Consider the following 15,765-nt stretch of genomic DNA (forward strand, 5'->3'; position numbering starts at 1 on the left):
CTTCCAGCTTACACATATATCAGAAACATAAATAAGGGATCGTGGATTTAAAGGTAAAAGAAATCATAGCCTTAAAAGTTGTATACTTCAAAAGCATGCGTAAAATGGCCACTATAAAACAGATAGAAATTGAATAAATAAAAAACAATTAGGTCATGAATGCCAAGTAGATCGTGTTTAAAAGATGATTCTCTAGTAAGATTTTTAGAAGTAAACTTGCAGCTTGCTTCTATTGGTAAGCAGTATCTGCTGCTTTACAAAGACTAATTGGCAAAAGGCCTATTTTCACTTTTTGTGTCTCTTTCTATAAAGCTTTCTATAGTGTTTTTTATAGAAAAGACATGTTATCACATATTGAATCAGGAGGAATATGAATTAAGCAACTTAGAAGTATAACCAGAGTATTTCCATTACATAAATTGTGTTATTGTCTAGGATAATGGTACCAATTTTAATCTGGAACTCCCCTCAAACTTCAGCAATATCCTGCTCACTTACTAAAGAATTTTATGTGGATGCTCTCTGAATCATCCAACGACCTATTTTACAATAATGCACCAAGGTTCATTCCAAGACAATATTTAACAAGGAAGGGGGGAAAACCCAAGGATTATTTTTAGTCATGAATATGAAAAATGAAAACATTATTTCTAAAATAAGTAAAAGTATTGTTTTTGCCTTTGAACAGATACTCAAAATTGTCTATGTCAAACACAGTTCAGACAAATAGCTGTAAAAAGAAGATACTAAATATATTTAATGAATATAGGGTAGCATACAGCAGCACATGGTAGAAGTCACAGTAACCAAGCTATTTGAACATATGTATTTTAACAAATCATTTAATTTACAGTTTCAGTAGGGGTTAAGGTACAGAGTATAATGTATATATTTACCCAGCTATCTGTGACAGTTAATTTCTTCCTGTTGACTTCCACTGATTTTTGTACATAAACTTTAATAGTATTATAAATGCATGCAGTGTTTTCTAAAATGCCACTCTTAAAGGGTCTGTGTCAGTATCTGGAAAGTGACCTTTATGGGATGTGTATCCAATTCCCAGTGTTCATTGTTTGAGCTTGCATATTCATTATATTCATCATAGTACTGAAAATTCAAGCCATCTGAAGTGAAGTGAAGTGAAGTGAGAATAAAACAAGTAAATTTCTAGAAGCAAAATCATGTATGTTCCATGCCAAAATACTCCCATTTACCAAATAACCACGTGGAATTTCCTTCAGGAACTCAACAGTATCAATGTTATTCTGAAACAAAAATACTTTCAGGTATGATTCCTGTATTTCTTTCTTTTTTTCAGAAAATACCTTAGACATACTTAATAACGAAGCTCTCAAAAACTGGATTTAAAGTTCAATAATTGTTCAAAGTTCAATAATTCATATCCATTTTAATGGATTTTTATGTGTCACAGCCAAGTTATTTTAATTTCCATTTTTAACACTATATATAAGGAAGCAAGAATATAAAGACAAGTGAAGCTTCATGAGCAGGTCTTTCTTAGAGATGATCAAATAAAAAAGGCCTATTCACAGATATAATTTTTGTGTGTTATAAGGAGTATTGTACCCATGTCAAACTTATATTAGTAAAAAGAAACATTAACAGTTCACAACATTCCAACTAGATTTTTTGGACTGAGAGTGTTATAGATCAATAGCTGCTAGAAAAATATTTAGAAACGTATGTAAAGTTTAGAGCAAGGAAAACTAATTATCATAATCTATCAAAGAGAAAGTCAGCAGTAATAGAACTTGTATCTTCCCACCAACTGTTTTTCACCTCACAATCACTGACAAGACTTGTGTACATATTTCTGCACCTGCACTTATAAAAGCAGATAAAATATTTAATGTGTAATTTATTATTTATTTTACCAGCATGGAGTACAAGATGAATATATCAAAGTAGTCAAGCAGTTATATATCAGTGGTACCCCTGCAAAAATAGTATCCAGATATCTGCTAATTAAAAAGAAATGGATTTGCAATTGTGAAGAGATACAGCTTGATCTACCACAAAATACAAAGAGCTGCAAAAATGTCTAATTCCAATAAGGTGTATAAGTTATTAAATAATGATCTCATTTAAAATATAAATGAAGCCATAAGTCCTTCTCACATGCAATATTATTCATTATTAAAGAAATATGTAAAAAGGCCATTGGTTTGCTTTGTTAATCACTGTAGAAAATGCCAATTCTCTGGTCACATACTCCACTAGTTTAGCACTTAATGGTATTGAATTGTTACAAATGATTTTAAATACTGTTAATTCCAATTCTCCGCTGAAAGAATGAGACTCTGAATGTGGCAGTCTTCACTAAAGGGCAAGAAGCCCAGTCTCTTGTACAATTATCCAGAGGAGCAGCAACCTCCACTACTCTGAGCTGCTGGCTCATCATCAATTATTTGTACTCCCCGCCTTGCAGCTCCTGATTGACTAGAACCATTTCCTCGTGCTCTCTCATCAACTTGCGCAGTTTCTATCATTCCTACAATACAAAAATATTGTGTTACATTAGATAATTTCTAATCATTGAGCATAAAAGCAACTCATATTTTATACAAATGTAACATATGCAATTTTTGTAAAAGATTCTTTAAACACAAATTACTTATAAGTTAATTTATAAACAGAACATAATTTTAAATGCCCAATATTATCTGAAACCCCACATGTATTACTGAACTAAAATTAGAGACAAATGGTCTTCAAAGAATCAAATAGCAAAGATAAGTATCTAACATCAATTTGAATATGTCACTGTTACAGAGAGCTTATCACTTTTCAAGGTAATAACCATTCTATTTCAGTGATTACCATCCCAGATTATTCTACAGCAACCCATTAGCTAATGGGTACCACCATATTTCTGTATCCAAGAGATTCCTGAACTCTGATGCGGCTAATAAATGGGCATGCACAGTATTAGTAATAAGCAGTAGTCTTCAATTTCCCTGGTGCATCTTCCTATGTGGTTACTGCAAAATAAGAAGGAACAGCTGCAACACCACAAAACAATTTATGGTCCATAAACTATATTATAGTTTAAATGTCAGCATTGCCAGTATCTCATCCCTGCCATTCTTTTGAAATGCTTATTATTTAATTAGATTTAACTTCTGCAGAACTGTATTTTGAAGCCTTATATTACTGTCATATGTTTTTTTTTCTGTCCTAGGTTTACATATCAGGCATTAACATTTCAGTAGAAATAAGCAAGAACTGAATCATCATCTTCTCTTATGGAATTAAGAGGCTATACCTTAAATGACATCACACGTCAAGCGTCAATTTAGCAGGTTAAGCTTATATTTTGTCCATCTTTTAGCAGAACTGTGATTTCTGCCTCTCTATACAGTATCCCAACACATGTTCCAAGATGGATAGCAGCCAGTAATCAAAGTGCATGCTACTGGAAGCATGGTTTCATGCTACAAATTATGAGCCTTAATCAAATAAGTAGTTCCATTCCTGATCTACAATTGTCTTTCTCACAATTACCGCTCAATCTACTATCCTCACCCTGTACTACTGTAGAAAACAAAGACGAAAATAGGAAAAATATGCCATTTAGATGGGATCATTAATCCTATAAATAGAAATAATCTTGAACAGGAACAGACAATGGAATACCTGCAACTATAGATAAGCCCCTAAGTATCTCCTTAGCAGCCACCAAACTCACTCCCCTGACTTAAAATACAGGAACAGAAATAGTAAACAGAATGATGGCAGGCTGCAAAACAAAATATTAGCTTCCACCATATATTGTTCTGGTCAAAAAAAAACTTAGCTACATTTTTTATAATACTGTATGAAATACTTAGTAAGTCAAAATGGCATAACCAATTATATTAATATTCAGTACCTTTAAAATCTTTTAAAATGCACATGCATTTTGCTGAAGATACAAATATTCTCAACAGTTAAGCAAGGAACTATTTTATCTATCCCCATGTAATGTAATGTAACGGAATATAACGGAACATAACATAACAAATATATTTGAGATTAATTTATAAATGCTTGCAGTTCATTTTTAAATAGTAACATTATTTTAACATTCAATGACATTACTACTTTTAAAATATTCAGAGTTAATAACCACTTTGTGATGTCGGAATACTAATGTGGACAGAAGGTTCTGCATTAATGTGCTTAAATAAAATTACAAAATATCAAGACTTTGGAATCTGTTGATCAGGAATTATGGTTATATCAAGAATGTGAAGTGCAATTTTGTAACAAGAAGATGCTGGTTAGAGACTAAACAATGAGGAAGAAAAAACGTTGGGCTGTGAATAACTGGGGGGGGAGGGGAGGGTTTGTATGTTTAAAGCTGTATTGGTATGTTTTATTAAAAATGTATAACCAATAAAGACTATTTTAAAAAAAAGAATGGGAAGTGGCTAAAAGTATCTTATTGAAAAACTGGAAATGTGGTATTATTCCAAATGTTAAGGAATGGTTGTGAGGAATGTATGATTGCCTTTGGAAAACATAATATTTTCTATTAATCAAAGAATGCAGCTATATGCGTTACTATGGCAGAAAGTTTATGATATTTTATGATAATGTTATGTAGTTTATTTGCAATAGTGTATTTATTAACAATGAGTGACGTGTTAAGTATAAAATATAAAGTATTTTTTTTTCTTTTCATTCTTAGTTTGTATGGAGTTGTTTCTTTTCTCTTTGGGTTTTGGTTTCTATAATTATTTTTCCTTAAGTTTAAATATTGATTTGCTAATTGTTTATGTTAAGAATGTTAATTTAAAAAATTAGAAATTTGTAATGCAAATTGTCTTACATAGCTTAAATCTAGTGCAAATAAAACTGGATATAAAACAATAGCTCATCATTCAAGAGGCATTTGCTTTCATAACAGAAACATTAACCCATACATTAGACAAACCTACGTTTACACAAATCAAGAAAGAGTTCTTCTATTCCTTTGTTCTGTTTGGCAGATGTATGATAGTGTTTTGCTCCCACTGATTCTGCATATCTGCAAGAAAAAATGCCTTATCTTGTGACTGAAAATTACAATTGCGTGCATTTTCTATATCGTAAGTAAATTATACAGTGTAAATTTTAATACATCTAATTCACAGCAAAAATATCCCATAGTTTTCCTCCCTGTAAATTGTGGCTGAATTGTAGTTGCATCTGGTCATTGATCGTAATATATTTGGATCTGAATACAGACTATTTAAATTAACTAGAAAAATAACATTAACAGCAGAATTGAGGCAGTAAAGGTAGTTTTTAAGTACACTAATTGCACAGAATGTTTTAATACTTCATTATTTAAATATGTATACAGGTAGTCCTCATTTATCAATTATAATTGGGACTGGCAACTCATTGTTAAGCAAAGCAGTCACTAAGTGAAAAATCACATGACCATGATTGGCTTTGCAAGTTTACTTCACTTTCCTCTCCTATGCTTTAAAATGTCAGAAAGAGAAGGTTGTTGATGATGATGATGTAATCCATTCAGTCATGTCAGAATCTTGGTGATTCTATGAGCCAGTTCTCTCTATATCTGCCAATCTTGCACTACTTCTTTGAATTGCTGTGTTCTGACTGGTGTCAGCTTTGATGGTGTCCATCCACTGTGTTTTTTGGAGGACTGATTTCTTTTTTACTGCTAACTCTTCCTAACATAAGTGAATTCCCCCACATGACATGGCCAAAATAAATGAGATTGTCTGAAGGATATAACCACAAACAGCCAGATGAGGCCAAACAGTAGGGAAGCTTTCTAGAATTCAACTTGTGAAGAACTTGGACAAAAGGATATTTCTTATAGCCTTTTTCCCCACCCTGATATCCTTTTGAATAGTCACCCCAGTGTTGGGGTACTTAGCAGAATTTATTTTTGTATTTACATTCTTTGGAGAGGGAGGGACTATAAGAGAGTCATAAGGTACTCAATGGGAAGTACACAGTGAAAGAAATGTGCTACTGCTAATTGTTTACTTAAAATGCTATTTAGGAAGCAAACTAAATCCTTTAGAGTAAAACTAATTAGGGTCTTGTCAATTTTAGGCAGTAACTGCAAGCTCACCCAACATTCTAATCAACTAATTAAGACCACAAAGCTAGGTTTCTTAACTTGTGGCTGAAGCCTTTTTAGGAATAGGCTGTGCAGCAGAAAAATGCAACTCAGGACAATATCACCTTTAGGCAATCTCTCCAGCCTTTTTTTTTTGAGGGGGGGGGGATCAGGTCAGGCACAGGACAACAGGTTACAGATTGTGATGATGAACATGTGAGAGAGAGATGCTGCAAGGGCACTGGTCACAAAGTTACTATTTCATCACTGTTGTAACTGTGATCGGTTGCTGTCTAAATAATTGCTAAATGAGGATTACTGTATGCTCTATATGTGATGGCATCGTCAAAGTAGTATTGAAATTAAGAGTCAAAAACTTACGATTCTGCTTCTTGAATAGACACATGTCTTTCCTTCTCCAAATCTATCTTGTTACCTATCAAGAATTCAGATTCCATTAATATACAAAATAAATCAGGAAGATACAATCTGCTTAATATCAACAATATGTTTCTAACTGACTTCTAGTATTCATTGTTTCTAGCATGAGTGGCATTTACTCTTCTACATCTGTATCCATTCAGGTATCCAAAATTGTCAAACTCAACTTCACATTATCAAGACTATAACTTAAGCAGCAAGAATACAAAAGAACACGCTGAAACATTTTTGTAATTCTTCACCATGAAAGTATTAAATAGCATGATAGAATCCTGCTCCATCCTGAAATCTTTGGTTAATCTCTAAAAGACATTTCGCTTGTATAATTAAACAGGAAGCTTCGGTTATTTCAAACACATAAGTTGCAGCTAAACTTAATTTGAGATACCAAAGAACTTCCCAAAATGGCAAGTAATTTGTATAGTTTGGAGGAAACCTTTCAATCTTATTTTCTAAAGCAATTTTATATTAACTTGTTCACAAAGATTATCTAGTGTAGAACTAAATGGAGTCAGAACTCTAATAAGGATATAAAAACATTCAGAAATTTCTCAAAAAACTTTCTCATATTCTTGCTACTGCCATTCTGCTTTCCATTTTTTCCTTCTGTTTACTTTTACAATCCTCAAATAGTATTTTTCTTACTGAAGCCAATGAGTACCAAAATTAAATGGTTTTTTAAAAGCACTTATAGGTTTTATACAATCATTTAAATGCAACATTCCACTAAAAATGAAAACTAAGATGTAAAAACCCAAATCTTACCAACTATGCATAGGCAAATTTCATTTCCCAACATTTTTCTTAATTCCTTTACCCAGTTTTTTACCTATGAAAGTAACAAGAAAATGTATTTCAATATTACAGTTTTTAAATTTTTAAAGTTATTTTAAAATTACTCATCAGAAATCCCAGTCTCTTTTCATTGTCTTCACAAGAATTGCCATCCTATAACTGCTTTGTAAGTGTAAGTATAATCTTTATTGCCATTGTACTTAAATACAATGAAATTGGTTGTATTGGTTCACTTTATTGGAAGTGAATCCTACTGAATTTAATTTAATGGAACTTACTTCTGGATTGTACATTAAAAATGATTTTAGGTCTATTACTGACACATAGGCATACTCTATTTATAAAATGGAACTTCCTTTGCACCTTTTCTCCAATACAACCTTCAGCGTACATTCAGAATCATGCAGTGAAATCCAGGAGCACTATTTCACTAGTTAATGCTATTCCTCCAGGGCATGTCCATTTAGATACCACTTGATACCACTTAGATACCAATGAGATAAGTTTATCCATCAGCTTATTTCTAAAATATGAGTGCAATTTAATTTGAAAAAAAATGTACTTCCTGTGGTTGCTTATTTGATACAGGGAAATGGTACAGTTACCTTTTGAAAAGAATCTTCATCTGTTATATCATAAACTAAAATAGCTCCATTAGAGTCTCTGTAGTAAATAGGACCTAGTGCATGAAATCTTTCTTGTCCAGCTGTATCCTGCATGATACAAAAATACTGATCTTATTTAATCTACTCAAAAAGTAAATTGTTTTCTTAAGTAAAGTTTGATATTTAAATGCAGTATATGACAACATGATTACAGCACTTACCCATATTGCAAGGTTTACTCTTTTTCCTCCAATATTTAGCTTCTTGGTCAGAAAAGATGCCTGCAAGTGGAAAAACACTCATAAAATTAATGCCTAGATTGCCAATTCATACTAATATTTCAATGAGGTTTGTAAATATAAAAGTAAAACAACCCCATGTCATATTAATTTATATAAAAATATGACTAATATATAGATGTAGAAGAAATGATACTTTGCAAGAATAAAAAAATGGATCTGAATGGTGTTAGAATTACCTATATTTTTCTCGTATTTAATAAGATTTCATCAATTCCTTTAATTTATTTCAATACTATAGTTTTGACTAATGACTTTTTATTCCTTTTCTTCAATTTGTACAATGTTATTTATAAGAAAGTCTATTGTGGAAATGAAGATCGGGGGTGAAAAATATTAATTGGGCAATTAAATTTTCTGTTTTTGGCAAAATTATGGATTAGTTCAGAGAAATACTTCAAGAAATTTCAACACAGTGAAAGAGCTATTGTTATCTGTGATGCATATAATGGTGTTGCAAACTCTATTTTGTACTTCTTCTTTTGGATAATGGAGAAGAAATAAAGACTCCTGAATAAAACCTTTCTTCCAGTGAATACGACTGTGCTGCATATTGGATTCAAACTCCAAAAGATGCCTTGAAGTATGAAGGAATGCAAATAAAACACTACTTGCAGCATCTTAAAACATCTCACTCTTTTCTATTATTGCACAATTGCCTTCAAGCTCCCTTTCTCAGAAAAAGATGTGGTTGCTTTAAGGTGTTGCAGAGAACACTACTTCTGTTCTAAATAACATTTTGGAGATCATATCTGAAGTTCTGTAAATACTGTAAATACCACACTATTTTCAATTCTTTTATTGTTACATTGTGTTTTAACTGATTCTATACACTGCCTTGAGTCACCTTTAATGTATTCAAACTTCATGTTTATACAGTAATAAAACAAACTTTGAATAAACTGATATTTCAAAACTGGGAAATGTTTCATTAGTTTAACATTCTGAATCAGATTTTGTAAGATATAAAAACTGGCTACCTGATTAAACCCAATTTAATCAGACAACAGCCTATCAATCTGATTTGGAACAAAGCATTCATATTATTTTAGAAAAGGGACATAAGTAAAGATATTTCCTCAACAAGAGAACCTCCTGCCTATCCCAACACCAATGTCAAACCAACAATAAAATGAATGGCAGATAACAGACTGCTTGAAAAACTTTTAATTATGAGATCCTCCAACCTCTTGTTCTCTCTTCTTTCTTTAACATCAGAAGGCAAATGCTTGCAACGCATTATTGGTCTGAGGCATTTAAATGAATAAAGATGGACATCTTTTTTCAGTTTATAATAAAGCAATTCTGAGAAATCTAATATATTCTAGATGGCACTTCAAAGGAATGTAAAATTTCTTAAATCTAAGAAATTAACTTTGTTTCAATCACCAGTACATTGAATCTTATCAATTTATTTACTCTCAATTTACATTAAGCATATTGCCGGTAGTCCTTCACTTATGATTACAAATGAGACCCAAATTTAAATTGCTAAGTAAGACAGTTAAGTGAATTTGCTTCATTTTATATCCTTTCTTGCCACAGTTATTAAGTGAATCATTACAATTGTTAAAATAATAACAGTGCTGTTAAGTGAATCTGGCTTCCCCATTGACTTTGCTTGTCAGAAAGTTACAAAAGGTGATCACAACCATCATAAACATGGACCAGTTGCCAAATATCTGAATTTTAATCCTGTGACCATGGGAATACTGCAATAGTTGTAAGTGTGAAAAACAGTCGCAAATCACTTTTTAAAGTGTCGTTGTAAATTTGAACAGTCACTAAATGAACTGTTATAAGCCAAGCACTACCTTCATAACCAATTTCATAATAGGTTAATTAATCACTGTGTAAAATAATCTGTTTATAGATTTATAGAACTGTAGAATACTGCATTTTAGATTATATTACAGTAGTTTTTTAAAAAACAAAATAAAACTGACTGCTTTAAGACATAACTTGTTTTGTAGGAGTGTTGCAATAAAACTGGTGTGGAATGGAAACAAAGAATTATGTAAATCTCCTGGGGTTTCTTTGAGAAAGAGCAGGATGTTAAAGAACAACAAATTTAATCTTTAGAGGAAGTTACAATTAAAATTGTGAATTTTAAAAGAAGTCCTTAACTAGTATCATATCCAGCATGGATTGCCTTCCAGTAACTAATTCTTAGCTGCAGACCGCTAGGTTCCCACTATAGTGGTCATTAGCACAAGAGAACAATTCTAACATGCAAGTGCATAAAGTTTCTATTCACTCAACTAATATTGATAAAAGGGAAATCCCAAGAATCTACCTAACAAGTCTAGCAGATTTGTTTAAACTCTTTATTAAAAAAAAGTACTGGTATACTATATATACTAAGAAACAAACCTGTGATTTATTAATGAACATAATATAATGGGAATAGTGTTTTTCTGTACTGTAGACAGAAACAATTGCAATAATTGTTTACAAAGATGTAATATATTCTCTTGCATGTTTGTTTTAGAAAGCAAAAGGCTCAGCACTGCTGTACTGTATTGTAATTAATAAACTCAATATAATTATCCTTAAAGCCATGTTAAACAGACATTTAGATGGAACATAGAATTTTGGTATGGAAGAAATCTATTACTTTGAAGAATCAGGTGGACTCCAACAGCTGATAATGAAAGTTAAACTTAATCGTTTAGTTATAGAGGTTTATGGAAACTCAGCTTCCTTTGATGGTCTTATTTGTATCCTTGGAGAGACATCATTACAAATATATCCTTCTGTAATCTGAATTATTCGGAGTCTATTTCAGTCCTGCATGTGACTATACACTGGATCTGACAAACTATTCCATTACTATTCTCTAAAAAGTATGGGCAAAGCAAATGAACTGTATCAACAAGAGTTTCAAATTACAGAACCATTTAAGATTTTACTATATATAAATCAGCATGTTTATTAACTAGTTTGCATAGTGGTCAGTGGAAAGTAAATAGATAAACATGTTTTTTTTAAGTCTTGTTAATGTCAGAGAAATATAATTACAGGGTATGATCATTTTTATCCAGAACATCTGATAATCATGTGAAATTCTTGAAAGAAAAAATAATAAACAACCAAGCTGTTTTAGAGATTTCTGCAATTTTGAAATATAAAATAATTTCTACAATTACGTTTTATTAATTCCTGCTGATCTAACATTGCATACTGTAGTTCTAAACAGCAAGAAGGCCACACAGCCACTTCAATTTACTTCTATTCTCAATACCTATCATTTCTATCTTAATTCAAGAATTACAGTGTTTCAGAAATATCAGTTTGCAAAACTCTCTTTGCAACAACTATTTTAATGATACCGTCCTTCTAAAGTTTGGGCTTCTACAGTAATAAACCTATACATAGGGACTTACTTATGAAACAATACTAGGGGTGAAAATCAGAACATTGAGCAGGCTTTGGTTTATGCATACATTAAAATACCCAATATGTTCAAATTCCAGAGAAACGGTAGTCAGTTTACTATAGCATTCCTAAACTAAAACCAATGTTACCTATTTTTTTCAACTTTTCCTACTACCTGTTTTGGGTTTCCATGTTATCTGACACAATCAATTTTATTTATCTCCAATAAAGGTGGGTTTGATAAACATTAATGGCTACTTTTCTGGAAAGAGTGCGTGGTCCGGGCTGGAAATTTCGAAGCGCTTCAATCTCTCGCTGTTCGGATTAGGGGACTGGGGGGGAGTAGCTCGGGGACCTACTGCCGTCCCCTCTTCAAAAGGACCGAGTGCGATAGGAGAAACGAACCCATCTTAATTGAGCCGAGTTTCACCCCTGCCCGAAGCTGGCGAGCGGCCTCCTGCAGCCTCCCGGCCTACCTGCAGAGTGGTGATATGCTTGTCATTGAACTTGTTCTCACAGTAACGGAGGACCAGAGAGGTCTTCCCCACGCAGCCTTCCCCGAGCAGGACCACCTTGAAGGAGAAACTTCGCCCGCCAGCGGCAGCAACGGCAGCAGCGCCGCCGCCTACCGCGCCCGAAGTGGCCGCTGCCGTCGCCATCCGCAGCGAAGTGGCCGCCGCTCCCGCGGCCTCACATCGGCAAACCGCCCAAGCCCGCTCCGCTCTGATACGGGACGCCGAGCAGAGTCCAAGAGAACCGTAAAAGGGGAGCGGGGGGTAGGGGAGGAGGAAAGGAGGCCGCGCGGAGGAAGACCGCCAGGGGAAGCGAACCACAGGAGAGACGGAAGCGGGGCGGAAAGGAGAGAGGAACTCCGAGCCACCCTCCTCCCGCACCGGGGTGTCTCGCTCAGCCTCTTTTCTAATGGCGTCTTCTTCTTCCTCCTCCTACGTCATTCGACGGACAGTCACGCGACACGCCGTCGCCAGCGACGTTTCGGCCTCCCGAAGCTCCGCCCGAAAAACTCAGAGTCCCTTAAACCAGTGGTCTCCAACCTTGGCAACTTTAAGACCTGTGGACTTCAACTCCCAGAGTTCCTCAGCCAGCAAAGCTGGGAGTTGAAGTCCACAAGTCTTAAAGTTGCCAAGGTAAACTAGGCCGGGTGGAGATGACGTAGTGAACGTGTGATGTCTTGTAAGTGGACGCGATGGTGCCGTTGGGGGCGGGGCCGGTGTCACTCATATTTTTTCTACAGGGGAGGCCTTGGTACCGTCTATAACTGCATGAAGAATTTTTGGGTCCCTTCAAGGCTCATAAACGTGTTGTAGTTAAATCAGACGGAGGAGAGTGTAGTAACCCTGAAGGACTGCGTGCGCCTGGACTCCGGAACAACGAACGAGTAAAGATTGAAGCCCAAGGAAGTAAAACGGAAGAAATTAGTGCTGATTTATAAGTAGCCGTTTAAAAACGGTCACTGATAAAATGCAGATTATCTTCCATTGATAGTTCATTTAGCGTTATAAGAACTCGTACACCACGCCTTGTAATTTGTTATGGAAGGGGCTATCCATCTGGTGGCAAGAAAGGTGACCACATATTTCCTGTTTACATTAAAGATTTTCAAAAAGCAATTTAGATAATGTGAAAATCATAGGATCATGTCGAAGATTATATATGTTCCTAACCTACTGTTTCTACCAACCTGATGCAAACAACAAAAATATGAAATGTATCAACCAGAAAGTATGAGGAAAATCTAGGCTGCCAGCTGTCATTATCAACCTGATGCTGTTATCCTGTGAAGTCCAGCTGCCACTCTGTTGCATGTAAAACCTGAACTTGCATATACATATTCTGTCTGCTTAGGAAAAATATACAATTAAATCTTGTGGTTTATTCAGCAAACTACTATCTTTGTCTCTGTATAAATGCATTTAGGGATTGAGCAATGTAATTATTTAAAATTAGATTTCCCCCCAACTGGTTTAGACTGGTTTCTAGATTGCTTTTTTGTGAAGTTTTCCAGGCAGCATGAAATATTAAAAAAATTGTTCCAAACCATCAATTTTTCACACATTTCCTAAGATAATCATAGCTACTGACATCTGATATGTCCCTACAGATTCCTGAGAAGTTCTTATATAAAGAAAGCTATTTTTAAAGTTTTTATGTTGATTAGAATGTTTTAATTCAAGGATGGTTGCAAGATTTGTATACATCAAACACTGTCAGCCTTGATGCTTACCCTTCTACATTTCATGCTATTACTTAGATTAATTTGCACACATTTTTAAAATATGTACATTTATCTATTTGCATCTGTACTTTAAAATGAAATTTATGATCCAGCTAGGATGACAAAGGCTCTATTTTTAGGAGTGACTTTTAAATAATGTAATTAGATACAATATGAAGGTACTATAAGTCAATTGATTTATAGCTTTACCTTTGCCTTCAATTATGCCCATGTAACTTTGGAAAGCATTTTTATATATTTCTGATGCTGCACATAGTGCAATAAGCTGAATTTAGTAGCTATGGTGTTCCATTCTATTGTGATTTCATGCAGACTAAGTGACTTGTTTTAATTGTGTTGGTTGAATAAATCATAATGGCTTTTCACATGATGCAGTGCTAAACTTAAGTTTAGCTTAAATTAAGTTTAAATTGTACATGTCTTTAATTTTTTTCCAAATGGAAATACAGCTCTTACAAAACTAGGAATTCCAAATAAGAGGTCAAAAGCAAAGCAAAGAAGTTATCAAAAGTGAGTTGGCCACAACATAGTTTTAAATTGTTCACAGATTTCAGACTAAGACTTGTTAAATATTACATTGTGAAATTTAGGGTAGTTAATTTTCTAGTTCCTTCCAATGTGCTTTGAAGGAAGTCTTTGAAGGAAAAGAGAAGTGTTTTCAAGGTGAAAAGTTCTAATTTCAGATGAATTGCTATAGGAACTTTTATAGAAAGAATACTTATGACAAGAACTCATGACTCATGACCTCATGATAATAATATCTGTCCATATTAATCTTCAGATCATGGTAAATCAAGGCATCATCAAAGAGTAGCAGCTGCCCAGCCTTGAATTATCTTGAAAATTGAGTCAGATTGGTTAGTACTTGGATGAAAGATTTAATTCAAATTCCCAAAGCTGTAGGCTAGGTTATGAGTGTCAGCAAAGCTCTACAGCTATCAACATAATATATTAATAGCTAGATAATATCATGGATTGGATTTAGATTTGTAATTACCTGGAGAGGAACTTGACTTGAGGGAGACATACCTTTGACCGCTTTGGTCGCGTTGATCGATGATCTCTGGAGAGCCAGGGATGGAGGTCATGCCTCCATCCTGGTACTCCTTGACCTCTCTGCGGCTTTCGATACCATCGACCATGGTATCCTTCTGCGACGACTGCGGGAGGTGGGGGTGGGAGGCACTGTCTTACGGTGGTTCTCCTCCTACCTCTCGGACAGGTCGCAGTCGGTGTTGGTCGGAGGGCAGAGATCGACCCCTAGGCCCCTAACGTATGGGGTGCCGCAGGGTTCGGTCCTGTCCCCCCTCCTCTTTAATATCTACATGAAACCGCTGGGTGAGATCATTTGACGGCATGGGATAAAATACCACCAGTATGCGGACGATACACAGCTGTATCTGTCCGCCCCGTGCCAACTCAATGAAGCGATGGACGTGATGTGCCAGGGCCTCGAGGCTGTTAGGGACTGGATGGGGGTTAACAAGCTTGTACTCAATCCAGATAAGACCGAGTGGCTGCTGTGCTTCCCTCCTACTAATTGGCCAAGTGTTCCACCTCTCAGGCTGGGGGGTCAAACAGTATACCCCTCAGATAGGGTCCGCAACTTGGGAGTCCTCCTGGACCCACAGCTGACTTTTGAACACCATTTGTCAGCTGTGACCAGGGGGGCATTTGCCCAGGTTCGCCTGGTGCACCAGCTGCGTCCCTACCTGAACCGGGAGGCTCTCACAACAGTCATTCGTGCCCTTGTGACCTCTAGACTGGAGTACTGCAACGTGCTCTACATGGGGCTGCCCTTGAAGAGTATTCGGCGACTTCAGCTTGTCCAGAATGCAGCCGCGCGAGCGATCGTGGGTGCGCCTCGGTTCACCCACGTAACACCTATCCTCCGCGAGTTGCACTGGC

At 35.2% G+C, this 15,765-nt stretch overlaps 1 protein-coding gene across 1 annotated transcript; it reads right to left on the bottom strand.

The window, feature by feature from the left end:
• Positions 1–731: 731 nt before the first annotated feature.
• RAB21 (RAB21, member RAS oncogene family) lies at positions 732–12,684 on the bottom strand. The gene is made up of 7 exons (XM_032221118.1): positions 12,080–12,684; positions 8,148–8,207; positions 7,927–8,034; positions 7,292–7,355; positions 6,467–6,521; positions 4,944–5,032; positions 732–2,512 (listed from the first exon to the last, which is right to left on the bottom strand). The coding sequence occupies exons 1-7, from the start codon at positions 12,260–12,262 to the stop codon at positions 2,373–2,375; spliced, it is 699 nt and encodes a 232-aa protein (XP_032077009.1). The 5' UTR covers positions 12,263–12,684; the 3' UTR covers positions 732–2,372.
• Positions 12,685–15,765: the final 3,081 nt, after the last annotated feature.

This window comes from Thamnophis elegans, chromosome 7, assembly GCF_009769535.1.
Source record: "Thamnophis elegans isolate rThaEle1 chromosome 7, rThaEle1.pri, whole genome shotgun sequence".
Lineage (NCBI taxonomy): Eukaryota > Metazoa > Chordata > Lepidosauria > Squamata > Colubridae > Thamnophis > Thamnophis elegans.

Bases quoted from the DNA above. Each gene is read 5' to 3' on its own strand.
- RAB21 (XM_032221118.1), bottom strand. From the start codon at position 12,262: ATGGCGACGGCAGCGGCCACTTCGGGCGCGGTAGGCGGCGGCGCTGCT. The intron at 8,035-8,147 runs GTAAGTGCTGTA...TGTATCATGCAG, and splicing joins GAGTAAACCTTGCAATATGG to GATACAGCTGGACAAGAAAG. The intron at 7,356-7,926 runs GTAACTGTACCA...TTACTTTCATAG, and splicing joins ATGAAGATTCTTTTCAAAAG to GTAAAAAACTGGGTAAAGGA.